The following is a 21,252-nucleotide window of genomic DNA, read 5'->3' on the forward strand; positions in this document are numbered from 1 at the left end:
TCACGAGGAAGTATCTTGAGTAAACTCCGGAGCCCGAAGCCTCTTTGGGACGAGCTCGATGGCGCCCTTCTTGAGCATCGCCTTTACCTCCAAGAGAAGTTGAGGGACGTGATGTTCTCTCCTGGCCACAGGGGGGACGCGCAGGCACCTCTTTAGAAACTCGAGCGCGTGACCCTGAGCCAGGGCGTCCAGCACCCAACGCTCGGTGGAGATGGACTCCCACGCGCTGACGAAGCTCGCCAGCCGGCCTCCCACCGGGGTGCTTCGGTGGGGGCCCGACCCCACGGCCGGTTCAGTCCTGCTTCTACGAGGCTTTGCCGCCTTGTCCTCCTTGGCGACGACGGCGGGGTCCGCCTGACTTGCCTCGTCCCCTTTAAGCTTCCTGGGACGACGAACGGGCCGCTTGACGGTAGGTGGAAAATCCGCCGCTGGAACCTTTGGAGGCACCCCGTTTGCCTCCGCCGCTCCGAAAGGGCGGCCGCCGTTGCTGGAGAACCCCAAGAGCCCGGCCCGTCTCTGTGTCCGCCTTGATGGCTTGAAGGGAATAGTCCACTGTTTTCCCTAACAGGTTGTTTCCGTCGAACGGCATGTCCAAGACTCTGGTCTGCACGTCCTGACGGAAGTCAGTAGCCTTGAGCCATCCACGCCGCCTAAGGCACACGCCGTTGCCCAACTGGCGAAATCCAGTGTCAGCGATGTCCATCGCAATCGTAATGGCGTGGTCCGACGCCACCTCTCCTTCCTGCAAGATCTCTAGGGCTTCCGCCCTCTTGTCTGGTAGGAAGTCCAGCAGGGGGGCCAGTTTGTACCACAACTCCCTGTCGTAGCGGGCTACGATAGCCAAGGCGTTGGCCGCCTTACGAGATGAGACTGCGTCCCATCCTGTCTAATTTCTTTCCCTCGCCGTCCGGCGGGGAGGTTGACGTAGAGGCCGAGCCCCCCCCCTGCTTTCTTCCTGGCCCCGCCGCGGAGACGACCGAGTCCGGGGTCGGCTGTGCCCGAAGGCACAAGGGGGCCGCGCCCGGGACCCGGTACTTCTTCTCATACCGATCCCTTCTAGCCGGCGTCGTGGATGGGTTCTTGAGGAGGGCAATGCCCTCATCCCAAATATCGTCTAGTAGAGGTACAGCGAGGACCGTCTTCCTCTTGGTCTCGCGCCGTTGATAAAGGAAACCTTCCTTCTCTTCCGGGCAGAGCTGGAAAAGCTCGGATGCCCTGGCGATCATGGAGTGAAACGATCCAATCTCGTCGGGCGGGGAAGCCCGGGTGGGAGGTGACGACGGGAGATCCTCATCGTAAACCTCGTCGTCTGTACCTGTCGCGGCCGTGTCAGTCCCCGTATCATCCCCACGTGTCGTGGACGGGGAGGGCTGAGCAGGGCGCGATGGCTGAAAAGGAGGTGGAGGATGAATCCTGCTTCTCTTAGGGGGAGGGCTCCCAGAAGGGCCTGGTTCCGGGTCCCCCGTCGGGAGCGGTTCCTCCGTTGGTGGTAACGGCAGTCTCGTCCTTATCTCCGAGCATAAGGACTGTATAGCCAACAAAATGGCCGCAGATTTGTCTTGCGGCACTGGTTGAGGGAGTTCCGACGGGCGATCAGGAGCTCCGTCGGCACCCTCGACGCCCTCGTCGTCTTCCACGTCGGGGTCCCACCCGACAGGATGGCCTTCCACGCCAGAGCCGTGGCCTAAGACTTCGATCAGCTCCTCCTCAGAGGTTGAGGCCGAGTCCACGACGACCTCCTGCCCCCCCCTTTTTCTTTTCCGTCGGAGGTTTCACGGGGGTCCCGTCGATGGGCATGAAAGAGGACTCCTTCCGCGGTGGCAGGGAGATTCTGGGCCCCGGGGTCGCCACCACTGGTGTAGCCTCCACAGGCTGAGCCAGGGCCGCCGCGACTGTCTCGACAGAGGCCTTAGCCGGATGGATCAAGGCTTTCACAACCTTAGGTGCGCTCACCGCCTTCTCCTTGGGGGGAGGGTCACCACCTCGCTCCCCCTCCGATGGGGCCTTGGGGCACGACCGGGGTCTCTCCAGGAGTTTCGCCGGGTGCTCGGCCTTCCTCTTACCCGAGCCACAGCCTTGGCTCGTGGTTGATGGCGCCGGGGAGGATGTGCCCGGCCTGGCGCCCTTAGAGCCCGACCGTTCGGCGCTCCAGGTGCCAGCGGACTCGCGGTGCTTGGCCTTCTGTTGGACCCCCATCGCCGGGGCGCCCTCAAAGGTCTTAGAAGACCGCTCGGACTTCTTCTTCTTCTTCTCGCCTGACGGGCTCTTTCCTTCCAGCCAGTTGGCGAGACGTTGATGGCGGTCCTTCATGGTCCGCTCCGACATATTGCCGCAAAACGCACAGTCCTTCTCCACGTGCGTCTTGTCCTCATGCAGGCAGTAAAGGCAAAGGGAGTGTTTGTCCTCCTTAAAGACATTCTGAAGCTGGCATCCAGGGCAGACCCTGAACAGCTTTCCGGGCATCGAGCTTCCCTTCTCCTGGGCCATGCTCGAGAAGGGCCTGGGAAACTTCTGGAATACTCCAAAAGCGTGCTCGACGAAATCTTCACCCTTGAGGGGCGTAGACGAATCCGACACGGGTCCCCGTTGATCGGATGAAGAAACGGTGGAGCTTGAGGCTCTTTTAACCGAAAGAGAAATTTTTCTGAGAAAAACGCGAAAAAAAGCACTAACGCTCGAGAGCAATAGCACGAGGATCCCAAAACTTGAACGTGCGGTAAAAATCTGAAGATGGCTGCCAGAGGCGGGGCTTAGGAAGAGGGCAGTCATTGGCTGTGGTCAGTATGACGCAGAGATCAGTGATTGGTTACTACTACGAAAGACAGATCAGAAACGAAACTGATACTGATTTTTTCTTTACCGAGGATTCCCAGCCTGACGACGGGGAATATTCATGAGCATGTGAATCCATGCCAGACCCCATGCTGGAGAACCTTGTTTACCTGAAGAATAGGGACGGCTTCTATGGCGTACTTTCCCAGCATTTCTTCCACCTCTTGGATCAGGATCTCCAGATGGTCTGGTGAAAGGCGCGGTGAGCGCAGCAGTCTGAACTGTGGAGCTCGGGCGAATTCCACGCAGTAACCGTGGGCGACAGTCTTTAAGACCCACTGGTCGGAAGTTATCCCCTTGGGAGGGGACCTGGCTTGGTGGTCATTTCTGACCAGAGGCAGTGGCTCCTCTGGGATTGGGGCCTCTGCCTCTACCCTTGCCGCGTTTCGGACCCCTTGAGGGGTAGTAAGTGGTGCTTCCAGATGTTTGATTTGTGTTGAAGTTACCCATGCCGTAGTGGTTTTGACCAGCACGGGCTTGCCCTCGAAAGGACCGCTGAGAGTTATTACCTCTCTGGGAGGAGGGTTTCTGTGTAATTTGTTGCAGAGACCTTAGAGTCTCATGCTCCTTCTTGGCCGTTTCTAAAGCCTCAATCACCGCTTTCCCGAAGAGGTTAGTCTCCTCAATGGGTTTATTGAGGGAGGCCTGAGTCTCAGGTTTAAATCCTGATGTACGCACCAAGCGTGTCTTTTCAGTAGGGTCCCTTGAGCACGAGACCTGCCTGCAGTTTCCGCAGTGTCCAGGGTGTTCTTCACCACGATCTGGTTAACTAGTCTTCCCTCCGTTACAAAGGAGAGAAGCTTTGACTTGGCGGGTTCGGGGTCCTCTTGGAGGCCTTCCTGGAGCAAGTTCCATTGGGCATCAGCATAGCTTGCTAACAGTAGTATTATTAGCAACCTGTATAGTCTATGCGGCTGCTGACGTGACACGTTTGCCAAGGGCATACAGCCGCTTAGATTCCTTGTCCGGTGGCGATTCCCCCGTGGCAAGGGGTACCCCCTGCCCTCTTTCGAGTGGTAGTCACTACCAGTGAATCTGGGATGACGTGCTCTTTGATGTAGAGAGGGTCGGAAGGAGAAGGGTGAAATCATTTTTCGACTCTTGGGTTCACTGCCCGTGTTTGAGCAGGTGACACCAATGAGGGAGCTACCCTTCTCTTAACAGAGTTAAGGAGGGAGATGGATGGGCTCGCCGGAGGTTTTTCTTTAATGATATCCTCCACGAAATCCTGCTCAGGTACCGCCTCTTGAGTGGTAATTTTAAAGTATTCAGCTGCTTTTTTCAACATGGAGTTGAATGCCATTTGGTCATCTACAGGAGAGGCCTGGCGAGCCGGGGTGGATCGAGGAGAGTCTAGGCATAAAACATCAGTCCTGATCTTGCTGTGTCCATGGGTCCTGACCTCCCTGCTGGGTTTCCTCCCAGTTGTCCATAGTATCCAGTTGGTGTTACCCATAGTTTTGCAGAAAAGAAGCTTCTTCATTGTAGATGTCTCTATGTGTGTCCATCTGGACCACGTCTTCCTGTTGGAAAACATGAGACTGATCTTCCTGAATTTGAAGGTTAGAGTCTACCCAGGCCTTTTTCGGGGGAGGATGCTCAGAAAAACTGATAATCTGCTCCAGCCAATCCATACACCCTTCGAATTTTTCTGTAGTACATTTGGAGGACCCAAAACAGGCCTGCGTGAGGAGAAACTACTTCTCCGCCCTGCGGCGTCAAAAGTAGTCTCTCAGCGCGTCGGAAAGAGGCTCTGGACTATCCTCGTAAGCATCGTCGGAATCGGGAACCCAATCCGCCAAAATGTTTTCCACGGCTTGTCCCATTACCTTAAGTGGAACCGTGGTAAGGCCCACCGCCGCAGTAATTCTTCCGATGCTGCTTTCGATAGTCGCCGAATCGTCGTGAGACAGAGGCTCTGATGGTTTATCGGCAGGTGTAATACCTTCCGTGGCGCTAGAGGGCCTGGCGGTTGGTTTTACGGGTATAGGCCTAACTGTAGTTTTTGGGCCTACCGCGGCCTTAGAGACCATCGAAGCGTCAGGTTCCCGTGCTTCGACGCGTGTAGATTTCGGAGTAGCACCCTTCGCTGTTTTAGGTTGCTCAGTCACAAAACGCTGCTGCGGATGCATGGAAGGCTTTGGATTTGAACGCTTCGAGGGAACCGTCAAAGTTTTCGGCGGCCCTGTTGGCGCTATTGCCTTTTTCGACGAAGATGTTGAAATCGGCGTAGGGATTGTGTGCTTAGTGCGCTGCGGTTGTACACCACTGTCACCGGGTGTTGTCCCTGTAGCAAGACCAGAGTCAAGCCTTAAAGGGTCGGGGACGGGCATGGCGGACCTAGAAGTGTCCGCCTCAAGGTCTATAACATCCGTAACGGATGTTTAGTCATCCGAAGTACCCCCGTCACTTTCAGCGGGTGTGGTGGTGAGGGAATGAGGTTCCACGCATGACCTACCATACGCGGACCACCGCTTTACACGGAGCTTCTTAAGGGTCTTAGGCCAAAGGAGTTTGCACGCTGCACACCGCTTCTCGTCATGCTCTAGGGGGAGACAGGCGTTACACGTCCTGTGTTCGTCCTTCCAAGTATATCTGACCCTACACTTAGGGCAGAATCTAAAAGGAGTCCTTTCCTTAGCTAAACGGAAGGATGAACAGACCAACAGGGAAAAGAGGGGAAAGGCGGAAAGGAGGAAAGACATAACGGCAATATGGCCAACCCTACCCCACTCTCCCTACTGTATAGGTCCGCCAGAGGGCCCGACCACATGGAAAATCCAGCCGCCGGATCTTAGGCGCCGAAATCCACAGCTGTAGACGAATCCCCCGTAGTCTTCGTCAAAGATGTTCTTGTTGGGCGAAGTAACTTAACAGGGAATAAACCGACAATTCGGTAAAGATAAACAATGTCTCTAGTAAGAGCTCTGCTATAGGGCGACCAGTTATCTGGCCAGACAAAAAAACAACCTGAGGGACCTTTGATGTGAGGGATTTTGGTACACCACACGTCACGATAGGGATAGTGTTACAGACATGCCTATGCCGACGTCCCCTTTCGGTCCCCGAAAGACAAGATGCAATACTCCGCGGTTACCACTGGATGTCGGACCATTGCACAGCATGTGATTCTAAGCAGATTAACATCCTCAGAAATGTAGTTTTAAAACAACTTCATAGGCATCATCTTTTTCTTTGTGTCACACAGCACCTTCAGTGCAGTGGCACAGAGGTGTCTTTCAGACTCGCCAAGGTTTAAATACCTTCCTCTGGGACTGACTACTGTCTCCCAGGGCATGTAAAGATAAATTGACTTTACTGGTCTTTTTAAATTCACAGACCAAGCACACACTATCTTCCTATAGAGTGCTGGAGTGGGTGCCTAGCATCCCCAGAGTCTAAACACTCATTTAACAGTCAAATGTTACCCTTTCCCACTCTAAATGGATGGTGGCAGTGGTTTAGAACAAACTACCACGATTTTTCCTGTCTGCGACACGGTAGCTTAAAATCAGGGCAGCCATGTTTTTCAATATGGTGCCCAAGACCCATCTGTAAAAACAGACTGTCAAATTTTTTCGCCATTTCTTTTTGAAAGGTCCTTCTTGTATATGTCTCTGCACGCCAAACCAGGTTTGGTCCCTTTGTTTGTTCGGGCTTCAGTGCTGAAACCCTCCTCTGGCGCCTGAGTGTCTGGGGTGGACAGGATGTGAGGGAGGTGCCCGAAACTCCCTGTGCTTAGTCTCCTAAGAGACCCAAATGCACTCTGGTGTGATTGGCCGCCTGGCTGTCCGGCAAGGACAGACACCCTGCTGTGAGAGTGACAGCCAGGCTGGAATGAATGGGGGAAAACTGTTTAAAAGCAGGTCTCTGGGACTTGGAAAGCAGTTGACCACTGGAACGAAAGAACCGAAGACTAGCTGAAGGAAGACGACTGCTGCAACTCCTGGTCCACCGGTGAAGCCCTGCTGCAGGTCCGAATTGCCTGAAACGCCATCGACAGAGAAAGCCCTTCAAGGTTAACTTCTTCCCTTGAGTTTGGTGGGAACAACCAACTCGTAAGCCGCCTGGACACCGTCCCCATACTAGTCGAATTTTGTACAGAGTGCTGTTGAAAACCGGATAGCCAGTGGGAAAGATGACAATTCGTGGTCATTAAGGCACTCGCACCTTAAACATTTTGCCAGGCTTGTGGCCTCTTCCCTGGGCAGTGCAGGAACCTCCCAATGTCGTCCTTCTTGTCCCCATGACTGAAGCTCAAGAAGAGCGACATCTGCAGGACCAGCCAAGAACAACTGAACAACTGTCTCAGCTACAGCTTTTCTTCACTTACAAGGTACTGTGCAAGTGCGGTGCAGAACTCTGTTCGGCCGCAGTGAAAGTTTGTGAAACATTCCCGACTTGGAAGGCTTGTCCTTCCCTAAACCAACATATAACCTTTCACCTGACCAAATTCTTCTAAGAACCATGGCAAAGACTTAATCGTTTACTAGCAGTACTATGCTATCCTATACAAGACTCTGAACCATTTATTTTGGGCCAGGCCTAGTGAAGTGAATTGCTGGTTGGGGTGAACTGAAACAATTTGCCCTTCCTCTGCAAAATATTTGTGCTATCTTTCTTTTAACCTTGTCTTAATACCCCCATTTAAACTAACTGAAGTGCCATTTTGCTCCCAGTTCAGGGGAGCTGAACTTGTTCAGAAACTGATTGGTTGTGTATTATAGTGTATTATATTGCGATATTGAGCTGCTCTTACTAGCTGAATGTTTTCCAAATGACCAAATAAATGCATTCTTTTACCAAGAAACCTTGAGTAAGTGTTTGAACCACTGTGATTGCTAGTTCTTTGTGTAACCTTATTGTACTGCTCACTTTACTCTTGAGATAAGTCTGGGTGCTCAGCCACTGCTACCACATTACTGTGTAGTACAGGCTTGTCCGAAAGGTGAAATTGTACTTACACTTGTAGTCTTAATTGTGTGTTGTGTTCCCAAAGGGTACTGCATATGATTCTGCCTAACAACCTTGAAGTCTTCCTGCTGCAAAATCTTCAATGCTGAGGTACTGTCGGATTTGGTACGTACTTACCTTAAGCCTGTTAGGATTTATGTGCAGCTCTGGGTCGTTTTCTGCGATGGGGAGGCCTCTCATCCAGTGCACCCAGTCCCACTGCTAAAATCCTGCTAGGGTGTCTTCTGCAAAGCCTCTGGACCCCCTTCTAACTCTAAAGTGAAGTACCCACCCGTTTTCCTAAGGAACCCAAACTTTTGCTGCTAAAGAACCTATTCTGCCACTGCCTGTTGGTCACTAGTCCTAGTGACACCCCTTCTGCCACAGAGAACACTCATGCTCCAAGAATAAGGGAAAGACTTTCAAGGGATTGGGACTTCTGCCTAGAAAAGAAAATGTGTTTAGAAGTTACTTACTTGTAAAGAGTTGGTTGGTAACCAATTCTAAGAGTGAACAGTTACAAAGGTTCTTACTGATCTTGAATGTGTGATGCACTATTCTTAAAAGTATGGTTAGCATCTTTTCTTCCTTATCAACTGTTTTGCCAGTCTAATAGAAAGTAGATGTGAAGGTATTTTACTCCTGCGATAAGGTTGTGCCTCTTCCCAAAAGTAAAGTGCTGGTTTCACCAGATTAGTCCTGCTAGGAAAATTGTATGAGTGTACCCCAACTGGGTCTTGCTTCCCCCGACTTGCTGCTAGCCTGACCAGAATAAGTCTACATTAGGTTGTTGCCTCTTTTTAAAAAACACCTATGGGTTGCGCTTCTGGTAAAAACTGTATAAATCACACCAACAACCACATTCTTTTACAATTCCCAAACCATATGTTTAACCATCTTTTAAGTGATAGGGTCTTTTATATTAGAGCTGTCATTCTCTCCATATACATTCCAAAGCTTCTAATTATCCTATGCATTCTTTCTAGGGTGCCTAAGACAATAACATGCCAGGCCCTGGGAATTGTAAAAGAATGTGGCCTAAACTTAAGACTTTTTCCCATTATTTCCAGAATTATATTATAAAACAATATATCTCCATGAATATAAAAATGAGATAAAAATGAAAAAGGAATAAGAAATCAGAGAGATTGTTTATTAAAGAATCCAAATTTAGGTGAGTACAATTAACAGGCAATATAACTATAGTTGCTCACCGCATTTCACCACCACAAAATCTAACACTTATCTAAGATTCTAACTCTTATAACATTAAATGTAATTCTTTCCTTCTTTCTTTCATATTCTATTTCCCAGTATCTCTCCTGAAGAACCACAAGCACAAAACGTGGGGAAACACGTGTTGAGAGAAAAAATGTGTACAGAGAGGATATAAATATCAATATGCGAATCAATGAATGAAAATGGAAGTTGCATGATATTAATGCAAAGAATAAATATCACATAAGGAATAATTTTGTTGGTGTGATTTATACAGTTTTTAACCAGAAGTTCAACTTAAGGGTGCAGTATCCACGTAAACTTACCAGCTAATTTTGGCACCTTGAAATCGCCGAAATAGGAAGTAAAAGCCGACAAGGACTGCAATCAGTAAAACAAAACATTAGGTGGTTGCCTACCTAGAATAACTGAGTCAATCAGTAAAGTGTAACATTGGGTTTTACTTTCCCTTTCATGGTGAGGTTAAACAATTATATGGGTTTTACTTACCTTGTGTTAGCTGTGTGCCATCCAAAATTAAGTTACATAAGTTACTGCTCATCTCCATCCGTTTCACCAATCTCAAAAGCACCTGTAATTGACTTACATCCTTATCTTTTATTCACCTAGTATGACAGTGCTATCACTAAATTAGTTATAGGTTTTTACTGCACCTGGAATAAGTGTTCCATCCACTATTCACAAAAAGTATATTGTCCAGTTTACTGATTAAGTGATTTGTCAGTGTATAACTGGTAAGGTCTACACTCACAGCGGAAAACTCACTCCCGATTTTTCACAGGAAACTGAAAACCTCATTCCTTGCAAATTAATAGGAAACTCTTGTGAACCCACGTAAATATACTGCATTGCTAATTTGTACATGTCTACTGTAAATATTGTATTTGTATGTAAATATTGTATACTATGCAACTAAGATATTGTCTGTAACAAGCGCCACGATGCCCCCGGGCTGACGTGCGCTCTACAAATCTGAATAAATGAATAAATACTGCCCTTGCATTACTGAATGTAATTGTGTGAAAAGTAACCATTGGTTTTTACCCCAAGTATAGGTGTGACCTATACTAAATGTGTATGAAAAGGTTTTGACTTTCCTAGAACTACTGCTAGTTATTTCAAATAACGTCTATACTTGGGTCTGTGTGCCTTCAATTATAGTGTTGTGTTTTCATATTGTGATTTCATATGTGTTAGTACTTACTTCTAGATTTATCTGGACCTACCTGTATTTAAATAAATCCTTTATTTTTAGAATACAAAGTGTTTCAGTGTTTCTTTGGATTATTTGTATTACAATTTCATTTGTACTGATTCTACAGCCCTCTCTCCCTCCTAAGATAAGCCTGGCAGCTCTGTCTGCGCTACCATGTACTCAGGTGGTAAAGCCTTCTACTAAGAGTGGAGTCTTGTATTGCCTCAGTTGAATGGTTTTACTAAGTCCTTAGCTGGACATCAGAAAAGAAAAAAACTGTCCCAACAGCAATCTGTAGGACGACGAAGTATGCAAATTATAGAATAAAAACAAAACTCAAAATTATTTTTGTTCATGCACGCAAACACATTTGCTATGTCCATTTTAGAAATGCTTACATGGTTAAGTTTAGGTCCGGCTCAGCCAACGCTGCAACGTGAATTAATATAAAATAGCCGAATTCATGAAATATCACTCAGTTTAGGACAAATGTATCCTTCTCAAAACAGCTTAAGTGGTATGTGTAAGGGAGAATTCTCAGCTCTGTGTTAATTCCCTTTTACCTTTGATACTCCCAGCTCTTTCGCTGGACTTTAGGACTGTTTATTTTTTATCCTGGAGAGAGCAAGACCTTTTTCCCCACTCGTGTATTTTTCTTTGATTTGAACCCTGTGTGCTTCTTTTGGTTTTGGAGTCTGACAAACTCCATATGCGGCATATTTTTCCCTCAGTGCAGTGTCACAGAGAAGTGCTTTGGATTTCTCAAAGGTTTAAATACCTGCTCTTGGATAAACTACTGTTTCTAAGAGCAGTAAAGTGAAATTTACTTACCTTTTGTTACTTTGTAGACCCAGCACACACACCATTTTATGTGGAGTGCTGGAAGGGTTACCTAGTATCCCCTTTGTCTACTTTCTCATGTAAAAAATGTTGTTACCCTTTCTACAATTAATGGGCTGGTGGCAGTGGTTTACTTTTTCCTACCATTGTACATTTTTACCGCAGGTTGAATCCTCAGCTGCAGTATTGCACCCATGGGTGCCCATTTTGTCAAATTGGCACTGGTCTTTTTTCGGCATTTCATGTTGTAAAGGTCCTTGTTGAGATTTACTCTGCGTGCCAAACCAGGTTTGGTCCTTTTGTTCACTTTGCCTTTGGCAGGGTTCACTGCTGAAGCCCGCCTCTGGCTCCAGCGTGTCTGCCAGGGCAGGAAGCGAGGGGGTTAGGCGGGGGGGGGGGGTTCCCGAAACTCCCTTTGCTTAGTCACCTTGGTTACAGGAATACACCCAAAGGTGATTGGCCGGCTGGCTGTCCTAGGAGGACAGCCACCCTGCTGTGCGAGTGACAGACTGTGAATGAATAGGAGAAACCTGCATAATAGGCAAGGTCTTTTGCAAGGAAGGCAGTCGTCCACTAGACAAAGGAATCCGAAGAACAACTTGGAAGAGAAGCTTGCTGCAACTCCTGGACCGTTGGTTTGTCCGGTGAAGCCCTGCTGTATTGCTGAAGCTCTGAATTCTGATTAACAAGAGAAGCCCTGCAAGGACAACTTCTCCCCTTTGGTTGGTGGGACCAATCAGCCCCATAACGAACTTGCCTGGAAACCCTGTCCCTGCTGACTGTACTTCTTTGCGGATGCTGGAACCGAGTGCCAGGGGACAGAACCTCCAGGAAGGTCTGCCGGACTCCCTCGAAGTAGGACTTCCCAAACTTGAGCCACCTCAGAGTGCTGGACCCCAGAAGTGAAGGAAGCCCACAAGGTGTCCGAGAACCGCAATGTTGCTATATGCGAGTAGCTGAAACCGCCAAGTGTCGCTGTTCTGAAGTGTGCCCATTGCTGCCGGCGACCTTCAAACCGTAGTGCAGGAGTACCCAGACGTCCCCCCCTCTTGTCCACACGACTGAGGCCAAAGAACAACAGGATCTGCAGGAACTAAAACAGGAACAGAAGCCATCTGGAACCTTTTTCTTCAGTCTTGAGGTACTGTTATAACTAGGGGTACTTCCCTCTTTTGTGTAGTTTTCTTGCTGTCAGTTGAGACTTGCATTTGATGCCTTTTGCAGAGTTGCTTGCAGCTTTGCCTTGCACAAGCCTCCCAGCTTGTGGCCCAACAGTGATTTCTTTTTCAACAAATCTCTAACATTGTGCAAGACTTTTGTGCTAATCTCCAAGAAGTGTCTCAGCTCCCCTAGACTTTGCTCAATTGACATTGGCTGTCCTGGCTCCCTGAAGACTCTTCTTATCCTCTGACTTTGTGCTCAACTGTCCCTTCAAAAAATCATACATACCTTACTGGTATAGCTGGGAACAAGTGATATTAATGCCCACAGTGTCCTAACAATTGAAGTCACCTCAGGGTGTAGGAAGCGTCTTTGTGCCATCCCAAAAGGGTATCTACTTAATTACTGAAACTGAGTGCGTATTTTGAAGTATATTTAAGTGTTACCCTCCTAAAGAAGTCTTATTTTAAAACTGACTGTTCACTTAATAATTATTTTATCAAGAAACCTTGAGTATATGTTTTATTTGAATACCTGTCACTGTGAATATCTACGTTATAACCCACCAGCTCACACTGACCCCTCTTGAGATAAGCCTGGCTGCTCCGTCACTCTACCAACTTGTGCAGTAGAGGCCTATGGGTTACCTATTGCCAAGAAGACAAGGCTGGGGTAGTCTCCCACATGGTAACTACCTACAATCTTGCCTAACAGTATGGTATACAAAAATAGATTCCCAAATACTTCCTGAAAATTACACTTATTCAAAGATTAAGACGGTACAGGGTTTCGCCAAATTGAAAAAGACTGAATAAAACAAACCTTGAACCATGCTGATCTTGGGAAAACTCCATGATATGTCCAGCTATTTCTCTTAACTGTAAGTTTGGATACCGGTTGTTGCGGAAGTCTTCAAGAAGCCTACTTCGCCCAGAAGGCATGACATCAGACATACCGTAGCGCAACCGTGAAGATGGGAAAAGCGTGCTGCTCGGGCTGAAAAGGCTGGAGGCGCTGCTTGCACTACGGTATTTTGCTTCTGCTCCAGGGGCAGCAGAAATATACCTTCCACTTCCATTGGTCAGTCCTCCTGTTTGTGGAGAGAAAATAAAAAGAAAAAAAAATAATAATCAGATCCATTTAAGCTGCATAATGTATCTAGACCACAATGGGACCACAAACAGATGGATACAAAATCAAGGCCCTAAAACCCAGCAGAATGCAAAGAAGGCCACCAAAGACAACTGACCATGGACCAAAAAAGGCAATGGGCCTGCCCTTAGTAATTGATGGCTGAGCTAGCCATCTAGGGAGGAGCAAAACATGGAGGCAACCAACAGCTCAGGTGGCAAGAATCCAACGGTTGCAACATTCAAATAGCCTAATGCCCAGTGGTTGAAGTGTACATCACCATGCACAATATATACACTCAAACCAATGCGGCTGCTGTGTTAAGGGAATGTTCAGTGCAGTGCACTGAAGTGCAAGTTACACCTTCTTTCTACACTTATTTTAAAACAAGACCATTCCGGAATAGTTATTTTAAAGAAGTGTAGGAATGGTCACTTGTAATTTAAAAAAAAAAAAGAAAAAAAGGAGCACCGCGCCTAACCACTTTGACCACTGCTAATGTATTTGTTTTATTTATAGTGCGCACCTTGCCCAAGGGCTTCTGGCGCATGTTTAGTGAGCAGTTACAATTAATTGTTACGGCAAATAGATGATATACAATTTACATAGATGAAACACACAATTTACATTGTGCCCACTTAATTTACAGCATGTTCAAGGGGAAGTAACATTTGCAGGGGCCTAAACTAATACAGATCAGGGAGATAAATCATAATAAAAACGTTTTCTCTTCAAATATATTCATATTTTACATTATAGCAGAAGGAGAATACAGTTGTAACAGGTGACGGGCGCATCTAATCTAACTAAAGGTAATTGTAGACACTTTAGAGCCAGAAACTGAAATATTTCTGGGAAAGCATAAACTAGCAAAATGTGCTCCAAGACTCTGAGGGGAGTGGAGCACTGCTTCCACAGAATCGGATACAGACTGGTTAAAACTAAAACCCCCACACCCAGAAGATGCAAGAGGGAAGTGGAGCAAAGATATCCTCAACTACGGAGGCAGCCCACCAACAAGCTTACACTTAAATCAGACTACACAATTCAGATATGGCTACTCATGGCCACCTCATTAAATGTTAGTAGCCTTTTCTGAACTGCACAGGTTACATTTTGCAGTCATTAATGTGACTAAACAGAAGGTTATTTTCTCAAATTTCTTCAGAAAAGCATGCACTATTAATCTAAAAAACATCATGTATTCCAAAAAAAGCCTACAATACTCTGCATTATAATTTAAGCTCAATAAATAAGTGTGTGCATTTATTAAAAACAATCAAGCATGCATTATCGGGACAGGGAGTCATTTGCAAATAAACTATACCTTAGTACGGATGACTGAATGGTATTTACCAGAATTAGAAGGGGTCACTGGGACAGAAAGAGGGGATAACACGGACCTACGGTTACAAACTTACACATTCCAGTATTAACAATGTAGGCGTACAAACATAATACAAATTAATCTGAAATATTAAAAATACTAGACAAGCTGTGAAGGGATGTATTCAATGTTATTGGCAGATGAAGTTCCAAAGGTATGGAGGAATCAGGGTGAAGGGGCGAGAGGTAGCACAGAGGATCTGGGGGACAGATTGAGATATCAGAGTGAGAGTTGGCGAGTAACCAGAGATGGAGTTAGCCAAGCATGTGGAGCTAGCCGGTGGATATATTTTTGGAAGGGAGATATTTGAGGAACCGATTATGCATGGCCAACCAATCAAACATTTGGCAGTATGCAGGGGTGGGGAGGTTGAAAAGGGGGCAGTCGTAAAACTAAGTACGCAGGGTATAAAGGAGACATGAGGGAGCCTTAATGAGAGATTGCAGCTTTAGTCAAGTCTGCTGAGGAAAAAGGGTGGAGAGGAGCATTATAATGGCGTGAAAGAAATGTAGTCTGCAGTAGATGTTAGGAAAGTTCTTTTGCACAAACTTTCTCAGTAGTCTATGGGCCCCTATGCTTTTTGCTTTTGTTTTTGCACTTTGTCCTGACTTTTTGCGACTAGTCCTTCAGACTAGTCCGTGTTAGGGAGAATTCTCATAAATGTGCTAATTCCTCTCTACCTTGGCGACCCCCAGCTCTTTTGCTGACCTTTGGGACTGTGTACTTTTAATTCCATTTGTTTTCTGTTTCTTTTGATTATGGAGTTTTAGACAACTACATAGGCATTGTCCTTTCATTTGTGTCACACAGCACCCTCAGAAGCCTCTAAGGCTGTCCCAAGATTTAAACACCTTCTCTAGGATAAACTACTGTTTCCCAGAGAATGTAAAGTTACATTGACTTTACTAGTTTTAATTCCTACACCCAGTACACACTATCTTACAATAGAGTGCTGGAGGGGTTACCTAATATTCCCTATGTCTAGAAACTCGTGTAACAGTCCCCTTCTACCCTTTCCTCTCGGAATGGCTGGGGCAGTGGTTTTACAAAGAGGTACCATGATTTTCCCCGACTGCGAACACCGGAGGCTATAAATCGCGGGAGCCATGTTTTTCAAGATGGCGCCTAAGCCCCCTTTGTTTAAACAAGTCCCGGTCTTCTTTTTTCGCCATTTCTTTTTGGCAAGGTCCTTCTAGGTTTGGTCCCTTTGTTTCTATGCCTTTGGCAGTCTTCAAGACTGAAGATCGCCTCTGGCGCCCGAGTGTCTGGGGTGGGCAGGAACTGAGGGAGGTGCCCAAAACTCCCTGTGCTTTGTCTCCTAGGAGACCCAAATGCACTCTGGTGTGATTGGCTGGCTGGCTGACTGGCAATGACAGCCACCCTGCTGGGTGAGTGGCAGCTAGGCTGGAATGAATGGGAGAGAACTGAATAAAAGGCGAGTCTCTTGGCATGGAAGGCAGAGTCGACCACTGGAACGAAAGAAACTAAGACAAGCTGGAAGAGGACGGCTGCTGCAACTCCTGTACCGTTGGTTTGTCCGGTAAAGCTCTGCTGCAGGATCAAATTGGCAAGTTAATCTCAACAAAGAAGCCCTTCAAGGACAACTTCTCCCTTCGAGTTGTTGGGACCAATCAACTCTTAAGGCACCTGGACACCATTCTCAGAGCTTGTTGTATTTTCCTCAGAGTGCTACAGGAAACCGAATAACCAGGGAGAAGGACACCAGTTTGTGTGCTTGAAGACAGCTACAGGAATTGAAGATTTGCGAGCTTTGTGACCAGTCCCCGTGCAGGAGTCCTCCGACGCCTCCCCTCTTGTCCCCACAAGGGAGGCTCAGGAACAGCGAGATCTGCAGGAACTGCCAGGAACAGAAGTCTCCAGCTGCATCTTTTTCTTCAAAATAAAGTATTGTGAAAACCCGACCTAGAGTAATTGTGAAAGTGCGTGAAACTTTGGCAATTTTCAGGCCTAGTCAGCTTGTGACCCAAAATACAAACCTTTCTTCTGTGAACTACTTCTGAGAACCGTGGCGAAGACTTTTCCGTTCAACTACCAGAACCGGTTTTTACCTATGCAAGACACTAGTCCATTGACTTTGGCCTATATATTGCATTGAACCAACTCCTCTCGTGAAATCAAACTATTTGCACTGTTTAAGAGTAACTGTAATATTTGTATTATTAATGTATGCCTTTTTGCTCCTACTTCAAAGTAGTGTAAATGTTTCAGAACCGGTTAGTGTGAAGTATTGTTGTATATTTTTTTGTGATATTGATTGCCTCCTTTTAGTGAATGTTTTCTAAATGACTGTGTAATAAATTAAGAAGTGTTTTACCAAGAAACCTTGAGTGTCTATCTGAATACTTGTGATTGTAGACCTCTGTCTAACACCATTACAAGCTCACATTCCCTCTTGAGAAGCCTGGCTGCTCAGCCCGCTACCATAAACTGTGTGGTACAGACTTGTACCAAAGGTTGGTTTTGCTTACATCTGTAGTCCTAGTTGTGTGTAGTGGTCCCAAAGAGTACTGTATACAAACTTTGCCTAACAGTCAGCACTGGGAAAATAGGTTTCCCAGTTCATTTTACTTTGTTATATGTTTGTGTAACTTTTGAACATTGCATAATGCATCTTCCAATGCAGTGCAGTGGGGTTTCTTTTGTGGGATCCTAGACTAGGGTTTCTTTTGTATGACCCTAGACTACGCGGAGAGGAATTTTTGGGTTACTTTTGAATGTGCCTGAAGACAAGCTGGTGGCAGCATTAACTTTTTCATGATTTTGACATAGTTAATTGTAGCTTTACCACGTTTAACTATCAAGTGTGGCTGGTGTCCCAACATGGACGTGCCACAAGGTGTTATGCTTGTTCCATTTTGTCCTTTAGCCTTCTTCCTGCTTTCTTGGGTCAGGAAAATCATTTTATGGCCATGCATTTGATCGGTAAAGCGAGGAAGTGGGTTGGGACTGGCTGGCCCCAATACACAAACGGGTATCAGTATGTCTGGAGTGTATGCATGGGTTTCACCAAAAGTGGTCCTAATTGGAACAATGCTGGGGGGTGTGTGTGAGGGGTAGATCTTCCATTGGTTGGGCTGAGCTTGTGCGCACCTGAGTTTCTCCACAAGAAGAGGAATCCTGCAGGGATCCCTCAGATCCTGCAAGGAGCCAAGTATCCTGCATAGCCAAGAAGACCCGTGGATCGATCCTGAGAAGGCCCGACAACCAACTTTTGCTGCAGTCCGGTTGGAGCTCTGCCTGGTTAGTGATCTTAAAAGGCCTTTGTTGGTGCTTCGACCTGTAGCAGTGGCGGGAACAACCATTCTCGAATTGTTCTTGGTGCCGGTCAACAAGAGTCTTCAAAGTGTTCCTGTGCCAACAAGTGGACTGACCAACCCAATGACGGATACCGCAGTACAAGAGTCGGCGTTCAGTGTTTCGGCTCAGAACTCCAGGGATCGTCAGCTTGCCCTGCAACAGTCCTTCCAGTAGTCGGTTGACGATGGCAAGATTCAGTGAAAAAAAAATATTTTACTCGAAAATAGCCAAATACTCGAAGAGCAAGACAAGACTCCCAACACTGAATTGTGAGGTAAAAATCTAAAGATGCCCGCCAGGGGTGGAGCATGGGGAGACAACGGTCATTGGATGGGGCAGCATAAAACCAAAGTACAATCCACTCTAGGGGTGTCCTCAGGCTCCCGAGGGTGCTTCTTGTGGAGGGATGAACACTAAGATGGATTCCTCCTCATAATGACCAGAGGGCCGAGAGACCCGTATGTCCTGATCAGAATGCTCCTTGTGTGTTCTTTGTGATGTTTTTCTCAAAAATGTGTTTTTCTGCTAACGAAATTGTATGTTACCATAAAAAACTTTGATGAGTCTAAAATGAAGTAAAAAAAAAGTAGCACCAATCATTCGTCCCACTGATCGCCTTTAACTGTCAGTTTCTGCTCCAAGGGCATGTTTAGTGCTTGTAAAAGTTAGAGGCTTCATTGGTTCAGCTGGTTTCCGCCAGCCTTGCAGAAACATCAATTCTCGCAAATGCAGCTTTCAGGAATGCCAACGCCGCCTTTGTTAAAGTAATCCTTTCTCCTTGTGTTAACAAGGCCCACCAGTCTGCTACAAGCAGTGTCGACACTTCGTTAAAGAATCTCCTCATCACTGTGTTCCGTATCTTTTAGCGCTGGGTATAATAATGTTAAGTGGTGTTCAGATCACCGTTGCATAGCCTGCACTAGAAGATATGCAAGTTTGGAGGGGACCTTACTGCCAACAATTCCCTCGTTGGGAGCAAGTTAAGGCAAAAGCGCATGGATTTGCAACTAAGTCCTACTCCAGATTCGTGGACCTCAAAATTGAGCTGCAGATCATCTTCCACTCCATCAGTGATGTCTGAGTCTTCTATCAAAGCTTTCTCCAATATGAAAAAGGGACCTGCTTCAGTCAGCATAATGCATTTTCAATAGAATGATAGCGACTTCCAAGTGGTTACAGCCAACATTGAGGTAAGGCCCAACTCTGATCTAATTGCCTAGATTGGCGTGCACTTCTGCAGGACAGCACACGCCTCCAGAAAATGTCTTCCAGTTTAGGCCACAGATTAAAGGGCAGTGAAAATGAGGTTTCTGCTCCATATGGGATTATGCACATGGCCTTCAAGCGATATTCGATCACAGGAAGCCAGGTGAATTTGCAGTTCTCATAAGTAACTTGCTTGCCTGTACAGCCAGAGTCCTCGTTTTACTACGTAAGGAGCTTTCTCTATGCACACTGTTCCCGCTATTGCTCAAGCACATGCCCAGGTAAGTCAAATATTCCACCTCCAAAAACAATTCCCACGCCCATATCAAAACCAGTCTGCCAACAGTAAAAGTGATGAAATTGAATACTCCAGGCAGTCAATACTTTGAATATGCAGGCACCAAAGTTCTTTCCAATTACATCAATGAGTGCTATAGGCATGTAATTGGCCGGGTCGGTCCCGTCACCCTTCTTAAATATTGGCACGATGATGGAAGTTGTCCATGACACAGGTACTTTTTAGGTCCGGGTTCTGCTTCAGCAACGGGTTTGTTATTCCATCCAGGCCAGAAGCCCTCGAGCCACTTGCCGTTCAAATCATGTTTAAGATATCCTCCTTGTCCGTCTGAACAGTCCTGTCCTCAGGTAGTAGGAGTTCTTTGGTAGCTATCCCTTTGTTAGTCGACGCAAAAAGTGACGTGAAGTGGGCAACCCACACTTGAGGTGGCACTGAATTAGTTATCAAGGAGTATTAAGGCTTCTATGCTTCTATCTCAATTATTCACCACATCTCAGTCGTGTTTTTGAGGCCATGTTATTGAGCATCTTCTCCACGTCTTTCTGGAGCATGTTGTGCTTGTGGGACTTGACCCAATTTTTGTATTGTTTGTTGAGTCTTTAGTTCTTCCATTGCCTCAGCTGTCCCCCCACATCCCCTTTTTTTTTACACCTTTTTACACCTCCTCTTAAGTTTAAGCGCCTTTTTCTTATTGGCCACATCAATGTCAAAACGGTCAATTAATGACTGTCTCAAACCCGCTGATCTTACCTCGACATAGGCCATAAGCCTCTTTGCATAATCTAGGCTTGAAACCGCCAGACTATTGCCCTCAGCGTTTGAAGTGACTTGAAGAGATTGAGTAAAAGCTGAAATTCCTGCCAAGGGAATTTTCAGCATAGTGCGATCTGCAGTTACTTTGGAGTGGATGCGGTCTCGTCCAGCCGTTGGCCACCTCTTGCCTGTTAATAGGATGTTGCAGTCACTTCCTTTTGTTACCTGCACCTCCTTATGCTACATGCTTCGGTGAATGTGTTCCGAGATGAAAACAGTCCACAATCCTTGTCTCAAGACCTCTTTTCCAAGTGGGTCTTGCTGGATTATCCCCCTTTACGTTTCCATTCACCATCATGATGTTCTGTAGAGCCAGTTCATTCCTCCACTGCCAACCTCTTACTGCTGGTGGCTAAGCATTTGGCGCAAGATTTCTTATTAGTTCCGCATTTTCATTCAAGCAATGGATGTTCAAAACACTGCAAACCATGAGGTCCAAGTTTGACCACTCTGCCAGAGCCTCATCAATTGCGGCCAAAAGAGTCTTGACAAAGTTCATTGATTTCAGTGAAGCAGCATTCCAATAAAGGTTTAATATTAGACACGTGGACGATAAGGGTTCCAGAGGCGATCCTGTCCTCCAGGTTAGAACCTGAATTAGCAGTGTCAAGTGAATATCCGCTATAACTTCAAGGCCGCAATCATTTTGTATTGCTGTTAATAGCCTAGCCACTGGTCTTCTTCTGAGACCCTTTTCAACAGTGTTTCAATACACTGAAAATCACTCCAGGATCGGTGGCTCCCAAAGCCAGGTTTCCTGCAAACAGATTAGATCACATAGGTCGAAGTGCAGCTCACTCGGGCCAAACAAGTGAGCGAAGCCTCTGGTATTCCAGCTACAGAGGACCATGTGCTGAGGCTCCGCTTCTGGCTTTAAAT

At 46.7% G+C, this 21,252-nt stretch overlaps 1 protein-coding gene across 16 annotated transcripts in view; it reads right to left on the reverse strand.

Annotated features, from left to right (window-relative positions):
• Window positions 1-21,252, reverse strand: part of PUM1 (pumilio RNA binding family member 1) — a 1,312,543-nt gene that overhangs the window by 335,843 nt on the left and 955,448 nt on the right. For all 16 annotated transcript variants that reach the window (XM_069623037.1, XM_069623034.1, XM_069623036.1 and 13 more), the window contains one exon: window positions 13,043-13,310. In XM_069623037.1, coding sequence (XP_069479138.1) covers window positions 13,043-13,310 — 268 coding nt within the window. The remainder of the gene's footprint in view (window positions 1-13,042; window positions 13,311-21,252) is intronic.

Source organism: Ambystoma mexicanum, chromosome 11 (genome assembly GCF_040938575.1).
Source record: "Ambystoma mexicanum isolate Mex_15411 chromosome 11, UKY_AmexF1_1, whole genome shotgun sequence".
Classification (NCBI taxonomy): Eukaryota; Metazoa; Chordata; class Amphibia; order Caudata; family Ambystomatidae; genus Ambystoma; species Ambystoma mexicanum.